The 25016-nt window shown below is 39.5% G+C and overlaps 1 protein-coding gene across 1 annotated transcript in view; it reads left to right on the top strand.

The window, feature by feature from the left end:
• The window catches only part of LOC126109452 (gastrula zinc finger protein XlCGF26.1-like), a 60295-nt gene extending 46067 nt beyond the window's left edge, over positions 1–14228 (top strand). The window contains exons 7-9 of the mRNA XM_049914481.1: positions 3395–3562; positions 11093–11301; positions 14169–14228. Coding sequence (XP_049770438.1) covers positions 3395–3562; positions 11093–11301; positions 14169–14228 — 437 coding nt within the window. The remainder of the gene's footprint in view (positions 1–3394; positions 3563–11092; positions 11302–14168) is intronic.
• The last annotated feature ends 10788 nt before the right edge of the window (positions 14229–25016 follow it).

Here is a 25016-nt window from a genome sequence, read left to right as displayed (position 1 = left end):
CAGCCACACACTGTAAGGTGGCTTGCTGAGTATAGATGTAGACGTATCATTTGCCGATTGCAGCACGTGAGAGCGTCACACCGTACTGAACTACAAAAGTCTGAAATTGATTAGAGTGACATGATCCTAATCTCCTATGGACTGTGACTTTGAGTATTAAAACACAATTATGTGGGTTTAGTGTTAATTTTGAATCTTCTCACTAATGTTCTGGCGGTTTCGTAGTCCGGCAGCAGTTAGCGACAGCAGGGGAGCATTCCACAGTAGCGCCCGACACCTGCGAGCCCATAAAATGGAGATGTGTAATTGAAATCCTAACTGCTGAACACATTGTGCTAATTGAAACCTGTCAACACTCACTAAAGTGTACAGAGATGGTACAGGAGTTGTGAGTAATGTTAGGCTGTGAGCAGTTGCATTTCAGCAGGGCTGGAAAGAGAGTGCACACCAAGCAGTACCCTGCTCGACACTGGAATCTCTCGTAACAGGCAGTGCTCCGATCGACTCGTCGGCTACAACGGGCACATTGCAACCGAGGAAGGATTGTGTTTCTGAGTGCGGTGCTGTAGCGTTACCACAAAGTTCGTGTGAGATGGGTCCTGCAGGTTTTTACACGACACAAAAACCCTGCCATAATGCAAAATTGTTGGTACGTCCTGGACTGATACGACGACAAAGGTGACAATTTTACGTACACCATTATCACTGGGAATGAGATTTGGTGTCACCACTATGAGGCAGAATCTGCTAGACAGTGCACAGAGTAGCAGTTCGTTAGAGAGCAAAGTGACAAGTACGGTCCTGTGGGACAGTTGAGGTGTGCTTCGTAGGATCTCTTGGAGACTCGAAAAATTGCTCATTATGAATACTGTGTGATGACCTTGACTAGGCTGAAAGTTCACATTTCCAGAGCCTGGCCAGAGTAGAAGAAAAATTTCCACTTCCAGTGGGACCCAAAACATTTTTGTAACTCAACAACTTGTTGCCAAATATGTCTGACCTCACCTATGACATCAACTTTTGCACCTTCAGTTTTCCAGCTCCTTGAGCCATTTTCCGCATTCATTTGAAGCCACTGCCAAATCTGTAAGACCACTTAGTCTCAACTGATTTAGATTTTTTTGAATGCTGAGTACAGGCTCCAGTTTTTCATTGCCGAAAATGCATACTTAAAGGATGTGAATATGCAGAAAAATGGCAATGTGTAGCTGAAATTTTATTCCATTTAACTGTGTTAATGTTTTGTAATTAGGTATAACTAAAACACAACCAGTACGTCGAACACAACTTTATTCCACAGAAGCGTTAACAACTTGAACACATATTTAAGTAAAATTCAGCAGGAATCAATTACGTGTACAAAGAGTTGTAGCAATACACATAAAGAACTGAGGCCAGGCATAGCTTGGCTGACCTTAAATAGCCCGTAGCTGGCTCTGGCAGTGGACACACACACACACACACACACACACACACACACACACACACACACACACACACACACAGTCTGAGCTGCCCTCTGCAGATGACATAGCACGGCTGCGTGTGCATCCTTTTGAAAGTAAAAGTACACGCACGCTTCACTGCATGACGTGTTTTCCATATCTGTTGTAGTTTCTGTGAAAATAAATGTTAGGCTTTAGTTTGACAATAATCATCATAACTTGCGATATAGAATTCATTATATGAATTCATGTGGGTATCTCAGTTTTCACGAATATTAGTGTATCAGTACCGTATTTACTCGAATCTAAGCCGCACTCGAATCTAAGCCGCACCTGAAAAATGAGACTCGAAATAAAGGGAAAAAACATTTCCCGAATCTAAGCCGCACCTGAAATTTGAGACTCGAAATTCAAGGCGAGAGAAAAGTTTTAGGCCGCACCTCCAAATCGAAACAAAGTTGGTCCATTGTAATATGAGACACAATTTAGGTCGAATGAATGACGATACAGTTACAGTAGTTTGGTTCGAGTCGTAAGCTTAGCAGTTAAGCTTTACCAGGTAGCCATTGCTACGTGTCAGGCGCTCCGTCCGTATTTATACAGGTACCCTTCCTTTTTCACGTGCTTCGTCTGGTTTGAATCGATTGCTTATTTTGCTTTGAGCTGACAAGTGCCGTTTTCTTTGTTATAGGTGTTTGCGTCACTCTTAAGCTGAAAATGCATTACTGCACTGTGTCACGCATTGTTTGTCGCATTCTGATAGTGCGTGTTTACGGCCTGTCGCGGCTCGCGGCATGGCTTGCTTTTGTGCGCGCTACCGCCGCGTACAATTAAAAAAAAAAAAGTGAGGAATCGTCTCATTAGCGAAACAATGGCAAGAGACTGCTATTTGTTGTTACTTACACTGCTGCTTTCTTTGATAATGATCAACAAGAATCAAATAATAGACTGTGTATGATAGAACATGTTCTGAACGAGAGTTAGGCGAAAATATTTCTCCGTTTGAAAATCTTTGCGGCCGCTTCTTTATTACATCAAATTCTGCACAGAAATTAGTCATCTTAGATTTAAAAATCTAGTCATTTGTCGTGCTTCGTTTCTGACTGTATCGCTGTTAGGCATAAGAATAATACAAATATAAACATGACACGATACGTATATTCTTCCGCATTTGCTGTTGTCTCACTCTAGTTTCGTAGTTTATTAGGCAGACAGGATTTAAATGAGAGAGCAGCAAACACGAAAGAATACATGGCAAAATGTTTATATCCGTATTATTCTTATGGTGAAGAGAATACTGTATGTGATTCAAATTTCATCAGGTTCCTATTAGCAATCATCTCTTCTCACAGATAGCCAGTCAGATTTTCGTAGTACACTGAAATTGTGCTACATTCGAAGATGAACAATATGGAATTTGTATTTACCTCGTTGGATAATGTATGAAAATGCAGTGGTCGAAACTCGCGGCGGAGAAAAAAAACTCGTCTTCCACTTTTTTTTTAAATTTATTTACTGACGCAGAGGTTTTGGCGTCAGTATTTATCTTTGTGCCTACAGAGCATCCGTGCGTAGTGCTACATATATTCGACGGCAGAAGTTAGTTGTGGCGGCACGTACCAGCATTTTTTATAACTTCCGCTTGCTTTGCACTCGATTCTAAGCCGCAGGCGATTTTTTGGATTACAAAAACCGGAAAAAAAGTGCAGCTTAGATTCGAGTAAATACGGTAATAGCTCTCAAAAAGAATGTAATTTTTGTACTCAGCTTGCTTAGCTGTTATTTGCTGTAACAGTCCATTCATAATTTTAAATAACTCATTGAGGTTACAGACATGTCCTTAAATGCCTTCCTTCTTGTACTTCAATGTGTAGCTTGGAATTTGTTGTTGATTGTTAACATAATCTAATTTTAAAAATATCACTCGTCCCTCCTATCTTTTCACACAGATGAGCGTCCATATGCATGTGAAATTTGCGGCAAGTGCTTTGCCCGGTCGGAAAACCTGAAAGTCCACCTGAGGCGACACAAGGGAATCCGCCCGTATGAATGCCCAGTCTGCAGTCTGACTTTTTCGTACAAGAAGGACATGACGAGGCATATGCCAATACATGACCGTGAGTATTTAAAGCCACTCAACCCGCACTTAGGCGTGCAGCATAACTTGTTATTCCGCTGTAGGTTTAATGCTGCTTCAGGTGATGTCTGAGAAATTGTCACATTTTACTTGCCATTAGTGTAAATAAGGAACATTATCAGTATGTACTAACTAGGTAAGTTTATTTTACTTGATTTATTTTCTGAATATGAAAAAATTGTGCTCCAAAACATCTCAGTTGTGCAGTGTGTAACTTATTTAAAGCGTGTTTTTATATACTGCATTTGGTGTTTTGCATTTGGTTAATAAGAGAAATCTTTGGTTGTTGTCCAGCATGCTACAGATATTTGTCTGCTTGAGAAAAACAAATCTTTTAGAGTCATTCCACACTACTGGCTTGTGTATTATTGATAGTCGTACAATATGCTAATCTTACTGGAGATTGGAGCCTTTTAAAGCTGAATGGTAAGTTAGTTGAAATGAGTGGTAATACTGGATTGCCTTTTCCTTTCTCGATTAATACTGCCAATTTTATGATGTTAATAATCTCTTTGCAGGGGCGTACTGGGAACATTGACTGAAGTTAGGAATTCTGTTGCGAAGTTTACGCATTTATCTTGGTTCCTCATCTTGTCAGTTGTTTTGTATACATTTTTCTTTCTTTAGTGCCATATTATATATTTGCTGATTTATTTATTGATCAACATCATTTTTGTTGCTAAACTTATTACAAAACTGTTCTCAGTTTACGTAGTTTTGCTCTATAAGTGGAGACACATTTTTGATGAGTTGTTACTGTCTCTTTAGAACATTGCACAATTCTTCAGTTAAGACAATTTTGTCCTGCCACCTATATCATCCTCTGTCTCCCCCTCTCCCTTCATTTCCTCCTCCCCCTCCCCCCTCTCTATCCATCCCATCCTCTCTCTCTCTCTCTCTCTCTCTCTCTCTCTCTCTCTCTCTATCAATCTCAGCTTTCTACAGCCATATCAATCAGCATATGTAGCCCTCGCAATTCAGGTCAGTAATGCAGGCCGCTGCTGCTCCCATAACATGCATGCCGTGCAGGGCAATCTACACGTCAGAAGCTGAAAAACCCAGTTCTTTCCTGTATCTGTGGGAGCTCAACCATGCCTAGCAGAGCACAGTGGTATTATAAACTTATCTTCTTGTTGAGGACAGCATAAGTTGTATTCTAGCTGTGGAATGATTTAGCTGAACACAGTTACCAAATGCATCTAAGAAGGCTCTACCAACAGACCAGTATTAAAATGACAGTGTCTCTGTGGACACGGAGGGAGATGGGGAGAGAGAGAGACCACATCTGTAAAACACACTAAACCAAAGTAGATTTGTGATCTGCAAATTGCAAACTAAAAACAGCTGTAGTTTTTTAGAATGAGCACATGCTACAATCCTCTTTTCATTCCTCTGTATTTGCGTTATGGAACAGTCCTCAATATTTATGTAGATGTATGAAGGGGTGCAATTATTTGATGTCACTATATGAACTTCCACACTTTATTGTGAAGGCTAGCGTGCTCTGGAAGGACTTGCACAATTTGGAGGCTTTGTCTGTGCCTTACTTTGGTCACTGGCATGACACTCTTATCTTGCATGTGGACGTGGATTGTACATTTATTTTCCTGTAAACAGACAACAAACACAGAGAACTTCATAATTCGCTTTAAATGGTTGCAACCATTAAAAACTTTCTGAGTTTTTGTCTAAGGATACACCAAAGAAAGCATATAGAAACGTGTCTGATGCTGCGCCCATAATAGTAAATGATCTATTTGTGTGTGGTAGTTTCCCAGACAACACAAGTAACTACAAATTATAAGAAACATGATTAATTTAAAACTGAAAGCTATTGATCCATCTCAATCCTATGTGCATTTTCGAAGATACTTGAGAAAGTTATTAAAACTAGACTAATGGCATTCCTGAATCGACACTTGAGACTCAGAGGGGCTGTATGAAAACAAGTCAACTTCAGTAGCCCCAGCACAGTTAAAGGTGAAATAAAAACTGCCATTGAGAGCAAGGAGTACATTAGTGAATTGTTTGTCATTCTTGAAAAAGCATCCCCATGTTACTTGACAAGCTGTGGAAACTGAGTACGAAATGATCTGACTTTGAGTTGATATTATTTTATGTAAGCCACAGAAAACAATTTGGGTTGCTTGAAACAAATAGTGGGTCATTCAGATCCAAAATTACTGATATTAAATATGGAGTGCCTCATGGTTGCACACTGGGATCTTTTCTCTTCTTGATGTATGTTAGTGATATAAAGTACTGTTCTCCTACCTATAAAGAAATATTGTATGCAGATGATACATCAGTTATACGCAGATATAAAGCCTGTATCATTTCACAGGTACTGTGCAGCTGTGTTAGCAACAAGATAGAGCAGTATTTCAACAGAGTGGTTCAAATGTAAGGGCCACTAAGAATGCAGTAATGGAATTTACCAATGACAAACAGAGTTTGGTACAAAATTACCCATAGGAAATGACATTGTAAAAAAGGGGAACTGGGCATAATTCATGGGAATCACAATCCTGGACAGGCTTAAGTGGAACTTGCACATGGATAGCCTGTCTGTTATCTAAAAATATATATTTGCTAAAAATGTGATCTGCACATATTGTTAAGATATGTAGATGCTAAAAATTGCATGTCATTCATTTTTCTCAAGAAGTACAAATGATGTGGTAGAAGGATGATGTGCAATGACACAAACCAGGCTAAGCACACTGTTAACATTACAGAAAAAAAGTTTATCAGTATTATTTGTGATGGCAAACCCAAACAATCATGTCATAACGTGTTTCCAAAATTAGATGTGCTTACTATACAAGTATCTATATTACCTACAAAGGCAATGAATCCAAAATTGAACTGTGGCCTGCACCAGTGTAGTACTAGACAAAAATCAAAATATCAAGTCAATAGTAAGAGAATAGCATTATATGAAAAAAATGTACTTCATGTGAGGCTGAAACTAGCCAATGTCTTTCCTAAAATCTGACAGCCTTTCCTACTACCAAATTAAAAGACCAAATAAAACAATTTAGGCAGAAAATCCATATTATTCTCTAGATGAGTTATGTCTTCATGAAAAATGGAAGGAAATATCTTGCTTCTTAAGTATTTCAGGTTCGTAATATTAGGTCAGCAGTTCCCAAACTTCTTCGATTCGCAAACCCCTTCTACAATGATCTCAGTTGGGTGAACCCCTCACTTTTAAATATACGTACAGAATACATGCATAAAATTCAGTTCAAAGCGAAAGGTCTGATAACCTTAAATTAATGCTTAACAGTTAAAACTTACAGTTATTCTCGTTATGGCTTAAAAGTTAGACGTGTAGGCATAGTTGCAAAAATAAGTACAAGTTTTCATTGTAATTACTCACCTCTTCCTTGGAACTCTGTGAGAAGGTTACACTTACTTTCCATGGAACAGAGCCTTGAAGTCCAAAACTGCAGAAGTTAAATAAAGTCTCAAATCACTTTCAGCATAAAGCCTGTTTCTGTATTTACTTTTTAAGTAGACATATGAAGAAAATTACTTCTCACACCAATATGTGGGTAAACGGGGCAAAAAGGCATTATGGACACTGGGAACTCCTTTAAATTTACCCAAAAGCCAATTAATGACAAATATTTATAACTTTTCAGTACCTGAAAATCAGCGGAAACTTCAAGAAGCTGCTTTTTTTTCATTCATACTTAATGTGGATGCTAAAATTGTTGACTCTTTGAAGGTATTTCGCATCCAATTTTTATTATTGGACGTAACAGATTTTTAAAAGTCTGCTCAAATGTTCTTAACCATGTTATCGACATTTTTGTCCAAAGAAAAATGATTTTCCACCAGGAAGTCTTGAAGGGTATCAAAGCACTCAGTTTGATTCCTATTGAAATGTGTGTCTCAAAAATTAAGTTTTTAAATGAATTATTCGATACAGTTTTGCCCAATATAAACATTTATATTTGAGCCCTGGAGAGATAAGTTTAAACTGTTAATTTTTGAGAAAATGTCTGCTAAATAAGCTAAAGTCTGAAGCCAGATATAATCTTGTGTGAACTTAGCTTTGCGAAAGGGATGGCTGGTGAGATAAATGTAAACTTTATCCTTAAGCTCATGCAGTCTGGAAACAGGTCTACCTCAAGAAAGCCACCTAAATTGAGTGTGAGACAGACAATAAACATTTAGAAATGCTTTCCATTTCCTCATAAAGCACTGCAAAGATGCAGGTATTAGTAGAGTGAAGTTTATTAAAATTAATAATTTTCACTGCATCATGCAGCACAGATATCAAACCATCACCCATACATTTAGACACAGAGTCAGTCTGTGAATGAAACAATGTGTCCAAGAAGCATTGGGCGCTACAGGTTAAATTTTGACAATGAGCCCAGTGTAACACCCTTGCACCATCTGAACAAATGCCTACACAGCAAACCCAGTCTCTTGAATTTTTGTGGAAGTATCCATCGCTTAAATTAAATGTACCGTCTTCTGTAGCTCTCTATTTTAATGGTGTGCAGAATAGTAGCTTCTCTTCTGCAGACTCCCCGTTAATGTAATATACAAAAAGTAACAAAATGGCTAAATTGGCTACATCAGTTGATTCAGGAGTTGAGTTGCAAAAGGAGGACTGGCATGAACTCATTCCAAAATTTCATTTTCGACATAATTTACACCAGCAGTTGATCATATTGTCAGACAGTGGTACCACACTGACTCTTTTGTGAAAGATTCTCCACACATGCAGTGTACTACATCATTTATACATGATGTATTAAATCTTCAGCTGTTGAATGAGGTGCAGTTTTAGCAATTCTGTAGCTAACACAAGAAGGAGTTTCAAAAGCATTTTTGTTGTCACTGTTTGCAGTGGGTTCAAAAGCAGTTACTTAATTTGTCCACTTGTTAGGTTTAATCATTAAAAAAAAATCAACAGATTTGTTTATGCGGTTGGGGTGTTTAGTTTCTCAATGATGTTTAAGTAGAGAAGGTTTCAGACTACTGCTAGCAAGAATGTCACCACAAACAACGCACTATGGTCTTGTCATCTGTACATGAAACTCCAAACCTAATGTAATTATCACTGTATTTTCTTTTCTTTACACATGGTTCACTTTCATCAGATTGACACACATCACTAGAAGCAGAATGACCTTCTGACGCAATACTAACTTGCAGTTTTGTTACACCCTGTTTCCCTTCCAGACTTGCACTTTTTAACCAGTTATCCATTTTAATGTGAATGGAAACAATTCTGATACACAACTGAAAACTTACTGTATCTGCTACAAGGAAAGAAGTTGTAGACCATTGCTGAAAATCAAATGCCTGACTACGATGTTTCCATTCCTTAGTGGGGTTGCAGTACTGGTGTTAGCATTGTTAGAACACCTAGAAGCTGGTGGACTGAATTTTCTTTGTAGCAAAATCAAATGCATTCCTAACATTGTTACATAACTGTAAATCAGGCATTCATGATTAATATGCTGTGGAAATAATGTGATAAATTCCAGACAGTATTAATATGTAACAAGGGATATTATAGGAATATAATAGAGGGAAACATTCCACGTGGAAAAAATATATCTAAAAAGAAAGATGATGAGATTTACCAAACAAAAGCGCTGGCAGGTCGATACACACACAAACAAACACAAACATACACACAAAATTCAAGCTTTCGCAACAAACGGTTGCTTCGTCAGGAAAGAGGGAAGGAGAGGGAAAGACGAAAGGATGTGGGTTTTAAGGGAGAGGGTAAGGAGTCATTCCAATCCCGGGAGCGGAAAGACTTACTTTAGGGGGAAAAAAGGACGGGTATACACTCGCACACTCACACATATCCATCCACACATATACAGACACAAGCGAATATGTCTGTGATGAAGGAAAGTGACTGGTGAGGTTTAGGTGGAAATGGGAAGAGTTCAGAAAATTCATGCAGAACCCCGGGGCAGGAGAATCTTACCAAATGGGTTGAGAAGAAAAGACAGTCTCCAACAATCAGTCCTTTCTTCTCATCCCATATGGTTAAGTCTTCCCTGACTCCGGCTTCAGGGAGACTTTTTGGCACATCTCCCCATTTCCTAAACCTTGTTAGTTCTTTTCCTTCGTCCCTTTTCCTTCCCCTTCAGCCTTTTTGCCACAAGAAGGAGCCACTGGCTCCAAAGTCTTCCACATTTCCTTAACTTTCATATGTGGATTGTTCTCCAGCATCATACCTCGAGCCCTTCAGTAGATGTCATTTCATTTTTGCTCATTATCCATATTTCCCAGCCATAAAGTGCTATGCTCCAAATGCAGCTCATAACCATCTTTCTCCTCACTTCTGTATATATGTTGCTTGAACGAGAGTATTTATTTTACTCATTAATGTAACTTTTGATTCTCTACGCTTTGTTTTATGTCTTCTATGCTTATTTGTCTTTAGCTATCTTACTTCCTAAATTTGTGCATCATCTAATTTATTTACTTTCTTCTAATGTTAGTTCTTCTGCTTCCTCAGAGCACACGAATATTTTCTCTGTTTTTCTTTCATTTTGTGCTATCTTGTAGTACTATACCCATAACAGATTCTTTTGAGCTATCACAGCTATGTCATCTGCAAACCTAATTATCTGCATTCTTTCTCCATTTATTCTGCTAATTATACGATACTCTTTGCACTCATTTATTGTATGTGGGATGTAGTTGTCGAATAGGGATGGAGACAGATTGCATCCTTCTCTAACACTGTAAAAGATTTCTAGCACCTTTTTACATGTTTCTTATCTTTACTGGTGGTGTTTGTCCTTTGTATATTTCTTTAATTACTCTCCTTTCTCTATAGTCAGATTTCACCAGTTTTAGAGGATCTATAAGCTTGTTACAATTGGAAATGTCAAATACTTTTCTGATCATATGAAAACTATGTAAATTTTTCTTTCGACCCAAAGCGTCTCTGAATTTATATTGCAAAAGTATAGAATAGCTTCTCTTTTGCGGCTGCCTTCCAGAAGCCAATTTGGTATTCAGCTAAATTGGGTTCTGTTTTGTTCTTAGGGTGTCTGTGTATTACTCTCAATAATATTTCTGAAGATTGAGATAAATGCTCAAAGTCCTTTGATTTTCACACATGGCTGCTTCATTCTTTTTGTAATTATCATCTTGTTTCTTTTCTTAAAGGCTTCATGGATAAGCTCATGCTCCACAATTGATGGCTTTATATTGATGTGGCATTAAAATCCAACCTTACTTCCATTCCTCAGCTTCTAACAATCTCACTCTTTGTTGAGACACTAAACCCTGATACTCTTTCCTTTCTCTTAAGATCAATCGAGTGGGTACTGTTACTGGATACCTACGTTAGTGTTCTTACTGTCAGTTCCATATAATATGTTAGGTTTATTAATCTGTGCATCGAGGTTACAGATATTGCAATGAATTACGGTTAAGAACTATGTCCAAACTGAATAAATTTATTGTTAGTGTGGCCAAAAATGTTGAAATGTGACTAAAATCTTTGCAGCTTCAGTGCGTCCATTCGAGTGTGACAAGTGCTCCCAGACATTCAAGCGGAAGGACAACTTGCTGCGGCACATCAAATTGTCCCACAGTGAGACCGAGAAGGATGACGGGTCGCAGACTGTGGCAGGGGAGAGAAGTGCGGAGACAGAGAAAGTCCCACCTCCAGAAAACCCTGCTGCCACTCATGATGAAGGTAATCTGGAGCATAATGTCAGTTATAGCTCGGATAAAAAAACTTTGTGGCTGACAAACTGCTGTGAGCAGCCACACTAGACAAGGCTGTGTGTGTACCTACAAGTTGGCAGTGGCTGCCCCTTCCACTTGACTCGCAACTTCAATCGCAAAGTTATTTTAATCAGAGCACGTGTACCCTCACAAGTTCTGAAATTAATTGAAGTACAATCATTCTCTGTACATCTCGGAAAGACTGACTAAATTCGTTAATGATTGAGAATATTTACAGCACTCTATTTGAACGTTTCCTCAGTCTTTATTTGCCTATTCGGGGTGTCGGGAACAGGCTGCCAAAATAGTCCAGTAGTCAATCCGTAATTTACATATCTAGGTTTCATCTTTTTCTTACTTCTTTCTTGTGGTGACTGTACAGCGCCAGCCGTGGTGGCCGAGCGGTTCTAGGCGCTTCAGTCTGGAACCGCGTGACCGCTACGGTCGCAGGTTCGAATCCTGCCTCGGGCGTGGATGTGTGTGATGTCCTTACGTTAGTTAGGTTTAAGTAGTTCTAAGTTCTAGGGGACTGATGACCTCAGATGTTAAGTCCCATCGTGCTGAGAGCCATTTGAACCATTTGGCTGTACAGCACCGAAGCTGCGAGGATCCAGTTGTTCAGTACCCTCAAACTGACACATAGCTCCTTCCCTGTGGACATCGATATGCTGTGTTGAAGATGCTGAAAGAGACTTTTCTTGCTCCAGTGGTATGACACACTCAGAGAAGTTCAAGTCAATGTATTTCCTATAATGTACAACTCTGACTGCTGTTAATGAATCAACTACATGTGCATTAGAGTCCACCTAGATGTTGCCATGTGTCCATTTCACAAGAGACTCAGAACAGTAGTACAATAAAAACAAAACACAGTGGAGTGGCGATTTCTTTGGCGCAAAGGAGATCACGTGTGCTGCTTCCTTCACAGCTCCACAGGTCCAATGACTCCACCCGACAGATAGAAGAGCCAGTCCGTGGCCCGCATCGCCAATAACACAGGATCGCTACAATTATGATCTGCACAAACTATCAAGAAACCTCGTGAAAGTGGGGTACAAACTTCCTTAACCCACGGACATCTTTCATCGGCTGACAGATATTGAGGAGATGGAACATCTCATTCAATCAATGATGTTACACCTCACTATCACTAACTGAACTTTAACATTAATTTTCCACTTTTTTTTGTTTATTTTGTTTAATATGACACTATCTGAATAGAATGTTACAGGGTTATTACAAATGATTGAAGCGATTTCACAGCTCTACAATAACTTTATTATTTGAGATATTTTCACAATGCTTTGTACACACATACAAAAACTCAAAAAGTTTTTTTAGGCATTCACAAATGTTCGATATGTGCCCCTTTAGTGATTTGGGAGGCATGAAGCCGATAATCCAGTTCCGCTCACACTCGGCGCAGCATGTGCCCATCCATGAGTTCGAAAGCATCGTTGATGCGAGCTCGCAGTTCTGGCACGTTTCTTGGTAGAGGAGGTTTAAACACTGAATCTTTCACACAACCCCACAGAAAGAAATCGCATGGGGTTAAGTCGGGAGAGCGTGGAGGCCATGACGTGAATTGCTGATCATGATCTCCACCATGACCGATCCATCAGTTTTCCAATCTCCTGTTTAAGAAATGCCGAACATCTTGATGGAAGTGCGGTGGAGCACCATCCTGTTGAAAGATGAAGTCGGCGCTGTCGGTCTCCAGTTGTGGCATGAGCCAATTTTCCAGCATGTCCAGATACACGTGTCCTGTAACATTTTTTTCGCAGAAGAAAAAGGGGCCGTGAACTGTAAACCGTGAGATTGCACAAAACACGTTAACTTTTGGTGAATTGCGAATTTCCTGCACGAATGCGTGAGGATTCTCTACCGCCCAGATTCGCACATTGTGTCTGTTCACTTCACCATTAAGAAAAAATGTTGCTTCATCACTGAAAACAAGTTTCGCACTGAACGCATCCTCTTCCATGAGCTGTTGCAACCGCGCCGAAAATTCAAAGCGTTTCACTTTGTCATCGGGTGTCAGGGCTTGTAGCAATTGTAAACAGTAAGGCTTCTGCTTTAGCCTTTTCCGTAAGATTTTCCAAACCGTCGGCTGTGGTACGTTTAGCTCCCTGCTTGCTTTATTCATCGACTTCCGCGGGCTACGCGTGAAACTTGCCCGCACGCGTTCAACCGTTTCTTTGCTCACTGCAGGCCGACCCATTGATTTCCCCTTACAGAGGCATCCAGAAGCTTTAAACTGCACATACCATCGCCGAATGGAGTTAGCAGTTGGTGGATATTTGTTGAACTTCGTCCTGAAGTGTCGTTACACTGTTATGACTGATTGATGTGAGTGCATTTCAAGCACGACATACGCTTTCTCGGCTCCTGTCGCCATTTTGTCTCACTGCACTCTCGAGCGCTCTGGCGGCAGAAACCTGAAGTGCGGCTTCAGCCGAACAAAACTTTATGAGTTTTTCTACGTATCTGTAGTGTGTCGTGACCATATGTCAATGAATGGAGCTACAGTGAATTTATGAAATCGCTTCAATCATTTGTAATAGCCCTGTATATGTATTCCTGTGGATGTTTCACGAATATTAGTGTATATGGGTAGTTCTCAACCATTATATAAAGTTTTATACCCTGCTTGCTTATCTATTATTTACTGTAACGGCCTATTCAAACTTTCACTCCTTCATTGCTGTTAAAGAAATGTCCTTACATTTCTTCTCTATTTTTCTTCTTTACTTCAAATATGCGGTTTGGAATTTGTTGTTGATTGTTAACAGAATCTAATTTTAAAAATATCGCTAGTATAAAGGCTCCTGGTATATTCTCTTTTTACACAGATGAGCATCCATATGCATGCAAAATGTGCAGCAAGTGCTTCGACAGCTCAGAAAACCTGAAAGTCCACCTGCAGCTACACAAGGGAAGCCACCCCTATGAATGCCCAGTCTGCAGTTTGACTTTTTCGCACAAGGAGGACATGACAAAGCATATGCCAGTACATGATTGTGAGTATTTAAAGCCTACAACCAATCCTGAGGTGTGCAGCTAAACTTGTTATTCCATTATAAGTTCACTAGTGAATGTTACCTCAGTTGCTTCCTGGGAGATTGTCATATTTTACTTGCCAGTAGTTTAAATAAGGAAACATTATGAGTACATATTAACTAGTTGAGGAAGAACCACTCCACAATTTATTTTATCTCATTTTTTCCTTCTTGTGAATATGAAGAAAATGTGTTATAAAACATCTCAATTGTGTGGCATCTAACCTACTCAAAGTATACTCTTACAAACTGTATTTGGTGTTTTGCATTTGGGTACAAAGAGTAGTTGTCCAACCTGCTACATATAGTTGGTTGTTTGTGTGAGAGAAACAGTTCTTTTAGATTCACTCCACAATAGTATTAGTATTCTTACAGTGTGCTAATCGTACCAGAAATGGGATTGTTTTAAAGCTCAGTGGTAAGTTAGCTGAAGTGAGCAGTATTCGTGGAATGAATACTGACTTGGCTTTTCCTTTTCTGGTTAATATTTCTAAATTAACGATGTTAATAGGCTTTTTTCTGAGGGCATACTGGGGACATTGAAAAGTTTAAAAACTTTGTTGGAAAGTTTACACTTTCATCTCCGTTCTTCATTGTGTCAGTGGTTTTATATATTTTTTTCTTCCTTACATAATACAAATACGTATGAAATACACTGAGGTTACAAATCCCCAAACTCTTTGCCTCTGAATATGTCTGCTTGTGTCTGTGTATGTGCGGATGGATATGTGTGTGTGTGCGAGTGTATACCCATTCTTTTTTCCCCCCTAAGGTAAGTCTTTACGCTCCCAGGATTGGAATGACTCCTTATCCTCTCCCTTAAAACCCACATCCTTTCGTCTTTCCCTCTCCTTCCCTCTTTCCTGACGAAGCAACCTTTGGTTGCGAAAGGTAGAATTTTGTGTGTATGTTTGTGTTTGTTTGTGTGTCTATCGACGTGCCAGCGCTTTCGTTTGGTAAGTCACATCATCTTTGTTTTTAGATATATTTTTCCCTCATGGGATAGTAATACGCACATACACAGATGGTAGTTATCATGTACACAAGGTGTAAAAGGGCAGTGCATTGGCAGAACTGTTATTTGCACTCACATGATTCATGTGAAAAGGTTTCTGACGTGTTTTATGGCCACACAGTGGGAATTAACAGACTTTGAACGTGGGATGGTAGTTGAAGCTAGATACACGGGACATCCCATTTCCAAAATTGTTATGGAATTCAATATTCCAAGATCTATAGTGACAAGGATGTGCTAAGAATACCAGATTTCAGGCATTCCTCTATCATAGATAACGCAGTGCCCGACAGCCTTCAGTTAACGAACAAAAGCAGCAGCATTTGCATAGAGTTGTCAGTGCTAACATACAAGCACAAGTCTGTGAAATAATGTCGGAAATCAACGTGGGAAGTATGACAAATGTATGCATTAGGACAGCGCAGTGAAATGTGCTGTTAATGAACTATGGCAGCAGACAACTGGTGCGAGTGCGTTTGCTAACAGCACGACATTTCCTGCAGTGCCTCTGCTGGTCTCAAGACTATATCGACTGACCCTAGTCGGCTGGAAAACTGTGATCTGATCACGAGTCCCTATTTTAGTTGGTAAGAACTGGTAGTAAGGTTTGTGTGTGGTGCAGACCCCGCAAAGCCATGGACCCAGATTGTCAGCAAGGCACTGTGCAAGCTGGTGGTGGCTCCATAGTGGTGTGGGCAGTGATTGCATGAAATGGACTCATCCTAGTGAACTGATCATTGACTGGAAATAGTAATTTTCAGCTACTTGGAGACCATTTGCAGCTATTCATGGACTTTATGTGCCGAAACAACAATGGAATTTTTAAGGATGACAGTGTGCCACATCACTGGATAACAACTGTTCAGGATTGCTTTGAAGAACATTCTGGAAAACTCGAGCAAATGATTTGGCCACTCAGATTGCCTGACGTTAATATTGCCTTCAAACATTTATGGGACGTAATTGAGAGGTCAGTTCGTGCACAAAATGGTGCACCAGCAACCCTTTCACAATTACGGTCAGCTATAGAGGCAGTACAGCCTAATATTTCTACAAGGGTCTTCCAATGAATTGTCGAGTCCACGGCACATTGAGTTGCAGCACTATACCGCGCAAAAGATTGTCCGACACAATATTAGGCGATGTCCTATGGCTTTTTTGTCTCAGTATGTGCTAAATATGTTTGAAATATATTTGACACGTGCACACGCAGACAAAGTAATGGGTAAAAACCTCGTACTAAACCCCTGTGCTGATTTCAAGCAAATAGCAAATTTAGTGCACATATTAGTTATGATCTGGAAAGAAATACTGTGAGGTTAAACCCACCAGCATTCCAATGACGTGAGCATGAATATGTGGGGAAAGAGGAGGGGGGAAGGGTGGAGGAGGAGTAGGAGGAGGAGGAAATTAGACAACATGGGATAAGGAGGAGATGCAGGCACAGATGGGGGGAATAGAAAATGGGCAGAGAGATGCAAGGGGGAAATGGACAGACAGATGCTAGAGGAGGAGATGGACAGAGATAGGGTGAAGGATCAGATGGTCAGAGAGAGGGGAAAGGAGCAGATTAACTAATAAAAGATTGGAATAAATCCATACCCAGGGAACTAGAGACAAGGGCTAGCCTTTAAGTAAAATGTGGAATCGTTTTTTATCTGATATTAAAAACAACAAAAGAGTTCATTGACTTGGCTGGCCCAGGCACATACACCATTTCTGGCAGCTTTCACTTCACATTATTAGGCAGCAGTGATTATTTCTCTCCATTTTGTATAAGAGGTCACTGTTCGTGGTAGGAACTGGTTCTGGTGAGATTTAGCAAATGGCATTTGGACTAGAAAATGGGATCCAGATGGACAATTGACATATCCTATCGAGATACCTGAACAATCGAGTTGCAGACCTGACAAGGATATAGTCAGTTAATATGCCGGGAAATATTACGTAGCTCTGTGGAGGTATTGTTGCTTATTGGTTGATTTTTATATGAACTGAGATTTAGATGTGAGTCTTAACGAGATGGAGATCAGGGTCAAGTAAGGTAGCTTTGGGTTTGGCAGAGAACTGGGGAAACTATAGTTGGGAGAAATATTTAAGCTGTTGCCAGGATATGGAGAGCAGTTCTTCCTGATCATGATGCCAGCTCTCAAAGATGTCACTGATAAATCTATATGAAGCCTAGGAACCTGGATTCTCGATGACGAGAAATGCTCGTTCCGTGTGACCCGTGAAAAGGAACGGTTGTCTGTCGAATGTGTGGTTACCTAACAACTGATGCTGAATGTGTGACTGTGTCAATCAAATGACTCCGGTGACGCATGTTACAGCTACTGTTTACAGCATTCACTAGACCAATGACAAAAGACAGAAAGTTTATTAAGTCACAATTAATTACAAATAAAAGTAGTTACTGTACTCATCAGCCATGTCTTCTTCATGCACTATTCCTGGCATTGTATAAGCCCCCAATAGCAATCCTTCTTACCCATAACCCAGATACTCTCTTGTTATTTGGTACCCTCAAACTGTGACATAGCTCCTTCCCTGTGGACTTCGATCTGCTGCGTCAAAGATGCTGAAAGAGACTTTTCTTCCTCCAGTGGTATGACACACTCAGAGTAGTTCAACTCAATATATTTCCTATAATGTGCAATCACTACGTGTGCATTACAGTCCACCTAGATGTTGCCACGTGCCCTTCTCACACGAGACTCAGAAGTAGTACAATAAAAACGTAACTCCAATGCAGTCCATAACCAAGATACTCTCTTGTTATGTCAGGTGTAAATATCAGAAGAGCACCAGGAGGGACAGTTTTTCCATGCAACCTAAAGTTCGGGAAATATAGCTAGTAAAAGCGGTAAGCTCATTCTTAATTCTTATACATTCCTCTCTTTTTATCAGCGATTTCACAGATTTCCATAACTGTTCAATCTTCTGTGTGTGGACAGGTGGATCATCCGATGATACAAATTCGACAGAATGATTCACAAATTTGTGTTGAAATCCTTATTTCTTTAAGATCTTGTATGACTTAAAGCTGTCTGTTATCACTTTTGTGCCTGGCTATAGAAAGAACTTTACCAGTGAGATATCGTTTTCTTTCACCTCGAATAAATGTGAACAATAAAGTACTTGTGGGTTTCTCCTTCATTGACCCCAAATACCCAAATATTTTCAACTACATTTTTTGACAGTCATTCTCTCTGGTATTTCCTTATAGCTATATAAGATTTGTCTATTTCGACAACCTTGTTTTTTCAACTGATTGGGACAATGTCATTCATGACTGTGACGTAACAAACATCTCACCACCAGAAACTGCAGTAGTTGCACATGCAGTTCTTGAACAATTGTTTTTCAGAAGCTGTCGATTGTTAGATATACTCTCTTATTTGACAAGATACTAAAATGATGCTATTTTCAATAGATAACGTGGAACTGTCAAACCACATGTTCCTTCTTACAGAGGATGTCGTGTGACACTCAGTGCAATACAATTGCAAAGGAAAATCAGCATGCACACCTTTCTTGCAAAGTTTCGTGGAGTTGAGACCGTGACATTATACACAATTTTTGCTATCATCATTTGGGAGCAATCCAAAGTCCGAACAAAATTTCACACAACTTTCCACACTAAGTAACTGAGGAATAATATTTCACCGTGTGAGACTATTGTACACTCGAAACTGCAATGCTTTCACACATGGCAATTCACAACTGAAAATCATAAACTGTGTTTCGCTGGCAACACGCTAAACATTTACTGTAATTCATGCCACTAGTCACCTGGTTGACATCGAGTCGCATGTTTGATATATATATATAGTTAGGGGCCCGTGCTTTTGACAGGCAGGGAAATTACCGGATGAGGCCATCGGGGTTCCCGTAACAGGCCCCAGTTTGCCTGCAGGTTTGGCTCTCAAAAGAGAAGTAGTCATGAGCGAGGATGAAGTTGGCTAGGTTGAGAATAAATCAGGTTTTACAGAGATTTCAGTTAAGTATTGGAAGGATTCTATTGCTGGGAGATCGTGTGTGTGTGTGTGTGTGTGTGTGTGTGTGTGTGTGTGTGTGTGTGTGTGTGGTCTAGCCTTTTAGAGTGAGGTCGTGTCAGTAGTGACGAAGAAGGTTCCATGTGGGAAAGAGTCAGGGATGGATTAAAGATGTTCTTGGTAGTGGATGGTACATTTTGTGGAGGACTGGAGGTTCTGCACTGTAGGATAGTGGTGCTTGTGTACCAAACCTGAGATTTATTTGGTAAGGGCTGTGAAGCCTGTTGGGACAGTTGGGGTGATTGTTTTAGTATATTTTAGGAAGAATGTAAAAAGCAGGGATGTGTCAGTTAGAAAGGGTATGAAGTTCTATGAAGGTGCTGTGAGTCAATGTGGGAGGCACAGAAATATTAGGATTTTATGTGGCTCACAATGGGTGGATGGAATGGGTCAAAAGAAATAGTTTTGTGTGTCAAGATGGACACAGCTGCTTTGCCACATTTTCCTTAAGATCACGGTAGTGAAGTCTTTGTCAGCACTGTGGATGATAATGTAGTGGTCTGCCTCCAGGTCACGAATAGTTCAGGACTCAACTTGAGTAAGGTTTGGAGTTTCAGTGATACTTTTCAGATAGAATTCAGAGATGATGCTGGAGCTGAGGAATTTCTGAAATACCTGGGGAGGATGGTTTTCGGGAAAAAAAAGAAGCAGATCTCTTTCTAATTTGGATTGGAACTGTTCTACACAGGAGAGCCCCATGTACTTAAGCATTTGTATAGATGGCAAAAACAATGTCAAATATTCAATGATGAGAACAAAGATGTAGAGCACAAATGGAAAAAAAAATACAAAACCATCATTGAATATGCCTTACACAAGTATGTTCTGAGCAAGGTCTCAAGGGATGGGAAACACACACCATTGTTTTAATACCCGTGTTCCAACACTATTCCGTAAACAAAGAAAACTTCATTTCAGATTCAAGAGGAGTCGAAACATAATGGCAAAGATAATCTGAATGAAACAAAAATGAGCATAAGGAGAGCAATGAGAGAAGCGTTCATTGACTTTGAAAGTAAAAATTTTGTCAACCAATCTGAGTAAAAATGCTAAGACGTTTTGGTCCCAAGTAAAATCAGTAAGCAGATTAAAACTGTGTGCCCGACCGAGACTTGAACACGTGACCTTTGCCTTTCGCGGGCAAGTGCTCTACCAACTGAGCTACCGAAGCACGACTCACACCCGGTACTCACAGCTTTACTTCTGCCAGTATCTCGTCTCCTTGCCCGCGAAAGGCAAAGGTCCTGAGTTCGAGTCTCGGTTGGGCACACAGTTTTAATCTGCCAGGAAGTTTCATATCAGCACACACTCCGCTGCAGAGTGAAAATCTCATTCTGGTAAAATCAGTAAGCGTTTCAATCATCATACAAATGTCAAAATGGCAGACATTGAGATAACTGATTGTAGAACAGAGAAGAAACTACAGTTGCTTAGTAGTCAAAAGGCATTATGACCAGATGACACACCCACAAGATTCTACTAAGATTATGCGAAAGAACTTGCTTCCCTTCTAGCAGCAGTTTATCGTAGATTGCTGTAGCAACAAAGGGTACCTAGTGACTGGAAAAAGAGCAGGTCATTCCAGTTTACAAGAAAGTCTGTAGGACAAATACACACAATTGTGGACCTATATGGTTGATATCAACCTGTGGTAGAATTATGGGACATGTTTCCCGCTCGAGAATTATGTCATTTTTTGGAGAACAAAAATCTCCTTTTTAAAGATCAACATGGATTCTGCAAAGAGAGGTCTTGTGAAACTCAACTTGTTCTGTTCCTCCATGAGATCCAAAGCACTGTGGATAGCAGTGCTCAGGTGAATGCCATGTTCCTTGACTTTGGGAAGGCATTTGACACTGTCCCACAATGCTGTTTAGTGAAAAAAATATGAGCTTATCAAATATTCGACCAGATTTGTGACTGGGCTGAAGACTCTCTTGCAGATAGAACTCAACATGTCACTCTTAATGGAACAAAATCGACAGGTGTAAAGGTAATTTCCAGAGTACTCCAAGGAATTGTGATAGGACCATTATTGTGTACAATGTATATAAATGATTTAGTAGAAAGTGTTGGGTGCTTTTTTAGGCTGTTTGCAGATGATGAGTTTGTCTGTATGAATGTAGCTACGCCAGAAGACAGATGCCAATTTGCAGAATGACCTGCAGAGGATTGATTAAGAAAGCCACTATAGTAAAACTACGGTATTGATGAGAAACTGCCAGAAGTAGTAGCTACTGTAAATTATCTAGGTGTAACTATCCAGAGTAACTTTAAGTGGAGTGACTGCATAAAACAAATAGTAGGAAAAGCAGATGCTAGACTGTGATTTGTAGGAAGAATTTTAGGAAAATGTAACTCATCCATTAAGGAAGTAGCATATAAGGCATTTGTTCAACTGATTCTAGAGTATTGTGCATCAACAAAGGATCCTTACCAGGTAGGACCGATAGAAGAGACAGAGAAGATTCACTGAAGAGAGAGACATTTCATCACGGGATGAGTCAGAAAGGTCACGTGTTAAAAATTTTGTTAAAATTTAATTGTCTTTTTTTTACAATAATTTTTTAATGCCTAGATTGCACTTATATAAGACAATTAAATAAAATATGATGACTAACTAGTTTCAGTTGTAAGTTATAACTGTCATCAGATCTGTAAAAAAGCAACATACAGAAAAATAACCTTAGAAAAATGCCTTTACAATCTAATAAGGAAGGTAAAATCATTTGATGAAAGCAACTCCAGCGGCAGACATCATAAGAAAGGCGTTGGGCATCAAGGAACAGATTACTACTGAAATTTGGAGAGAGCACTTTCCAGGAAAAGTAAGAAAACATATTGCTCCCTCCCACATAAGTCTCACGTAATGATCATGACAAGAAAATTTGAGAAATTGGAGCTAATACAAAGGGTTACCAACAATTGTTCTTCCTACGCGCCATTTGTGAGTGGAGCAGGGAAGGGTGGATCAGTTAGTGGTACCAAAAGTACCCTCCACCACACACCATTAGGTGGCTTGCAGAGTATGGCGTCGATGTAGATAGATGTAGAATCTGGAACATGACAGTCAGAAAGGTCGTGCGTTAAAACTTTGTTAAAATTTAATTTTCTTTCTTTTTTTTACAATAATTTTTAATGCCTAGATTGCATTTATTTAAGCCAATTGAAATATGATTAACTAGTTTCAGTTGTAAGTAACAACTGTTGTCAGATCTCTAGACAAGCAATATACAGAAAATTACCATAGAAAAACCCTTTTACAACCTAATAAGAAAGGTAAAATCATTTGAAGAAACACAAAGTACAGATGGAACTAACAACTTTGCTACAAAATGGCAGTATATAACATCATATGTAAAAGAAAACATTATATATAGAAAGTGAATGTGCATAACTGTTGACCTTACAGTGTTACGCCAACAAAAAAATTTTTAATGCTTTTAATATAAGCTACCATGCACGTATTAAATGCAGGTTAAACATGAACTGGCTGTAGCAGTAATAATCATCACCAGTTACGTGCATCTGCGTAGAAAGCGATACGAATAAGAAATTTGGTGCTGACAGCAACAACAGAATTGAGCGAGGGCTGTACACCTGTAGGAATATGCAAAAATGAACAAATAGATGCATCTTAATAATTTTTTAGTGATTGAAGGAGGATTCATTACCAGACTAAAAGCTCTATCATTCTTACTAAAAATGTCAACACATGCAGTAGAAATATCCTATATAACTGTAATTTGAAATTGAACATACAAGACTCCAGTGTTGCATGAAAGATGTAAAAACATACTGGGTGGCTATAATTAAAGTCCAGCTACTCATGGATGTCTAGTGTGAACTGTAATTACTGTATGGCTACGAAACTTGGTAGTTACAGAAATGTACGAGGGTAATCCCAAAAGTAAGGTCTCCTATTTTTTATAAGTACAGAACTCTGTTTGTGTGGCAGTTGGTCACACTGTTATGAAGAGTGCTTCATGTGCTGTGTGTAAACATGTGTGCGCCACGCTGAGGCGCTCAGTCCTGGCTTGGCAGCCATTAAGAATGGAGCTCCCATTGGATGTTAACGCCAAGTGCGAATTGCGTGCAGTTATTTGGTTTTTGAATGCAAAGGGCACTGCGCCCATTGGAATCCATCGCCAATTAAAGGAAGTGTATGGTGAGTAGTGCATGGATGTCAAAAATGTTCGTAAGTGGTGTAGAGAGTTTGCAGCTGGTCAGACCGAAATTCACGATGAACAAAGGAGCAGTAGACCACCAGTTTCTGAGGAGACAGTGTTGAAGGTTGAGCAAAGCATGTGTGAAGATTGGCAGATCACCCTGGACGATCTCTGCACGTTGGTTGCTGAGGTTTCCCGAAGCACCGCTCACAGAATTTTAATGGAGGTTCATAACTTTCTGAACAGCGTGGTGGCGAGCTGGTATGACATGGGCATACAAAAAGTGCCACATTGTCTAAAAAAAATGCATCGACAGAAATAGTGGTTATTTCGAAAAACAGCTAAATGTTCAAGCTGTAAACTGATGTAAACCATTGTACTTATAAAAAAATAGGAGATCTTACGTTTGGAATTACCCTCATATTAATGCGAAACCGATTTATGCTAAAGCAAGTGATTCCACCTGTGTATTTTGTGCTTTCTTCAAACAATTTTACATCAAATATTATGTTGTAAAGAGGTTTTTTGAAGGTAATTTCCTGTATTTTGTTTGTTTATGGAGCTGAAGACGGTTGTTACTTACAATCCAAACCAGTTAGTCATCATACTTTAATTGACTTACGTAAATACAAACTAGGCATTAAAAAATTTTTGTAAAAAAATTCTTTTGTGTTTTAAAAAATTATGTAGAGATTGTTTTCTCCATTCCTGATAATATCAGGCATTACTAAAATGTTTGTGGTCTGCAGCATTTACCATTACAATATTGGAGACATCCACTCTCAGTGCCTCCTTCTTAAGTAACTTCCTTTCTCTCAGTTACCTCCTGACGCAGTTTCTCTGCACGAATGGAACTCTCCAGCATCTGACCTGCTTATATAAAGTAATGTGCAGCATACTAGTCTGCGAGACAGGGAGGTCGGCTGGCCGGCATATGTGCCGAATTAACCCTCCGTCGCTCGCGCAAATGACATTTGTCATCTACATGACTTTCCCACTCAATTTTGTCTGACAGGGCAGGATTTGAGACCGCACCATTTTCAGTACTTTTCTGTTAACTCTCCAGCAGTTAGCTCCAATCATTGTTGGCTTTCAGTTACAAAAGATACATTGTTTATGAAACATTACTATAGTCTGGAGGACACAAGTCATCCACGTGAGCTCTGCTGCCACAATCTGAAACAAAGTAAGCCTGTATTACTTTATTGCTTTCCTAGATTCAATTGATGTTTCATGTGCGTAAATTTGGACTTATTGAAGCTGACTGCAGTTACCTTACGTGTTACCTAGTAGTCTCTTCATTTTTAGATTGTGGAAGAAATGTCAAAAGCAAAAAAACCTCGGACAGAATTTAGTAGAGATCCCAATTTATTGTTGGAATGGTTCAATGAGCTGAGTGATG

The sequence above is a fragment of the Schistocerca cancellata genome, chromosome 12 (genome assembly GCF_023864275.1).
Source record: "Schistocerca cancellata isolate TAMUIC-IGC-003103 chromosome 12, iqSchCanc2.1, whole genome shotgun sequence".
In the NCBI taxonomy this organism is placed as follows: Eukaryota; Metazoa; Arthropoda; class Insecta; order Orthoptera; family Acrididae; genus Schistocerca; species Schistocerca cancellata.
The sequence above is the reverse complement of the archived record's forward strand: the minus strand, read 5'-3'. Positions and strand labels throughout refer to the sequence as shown.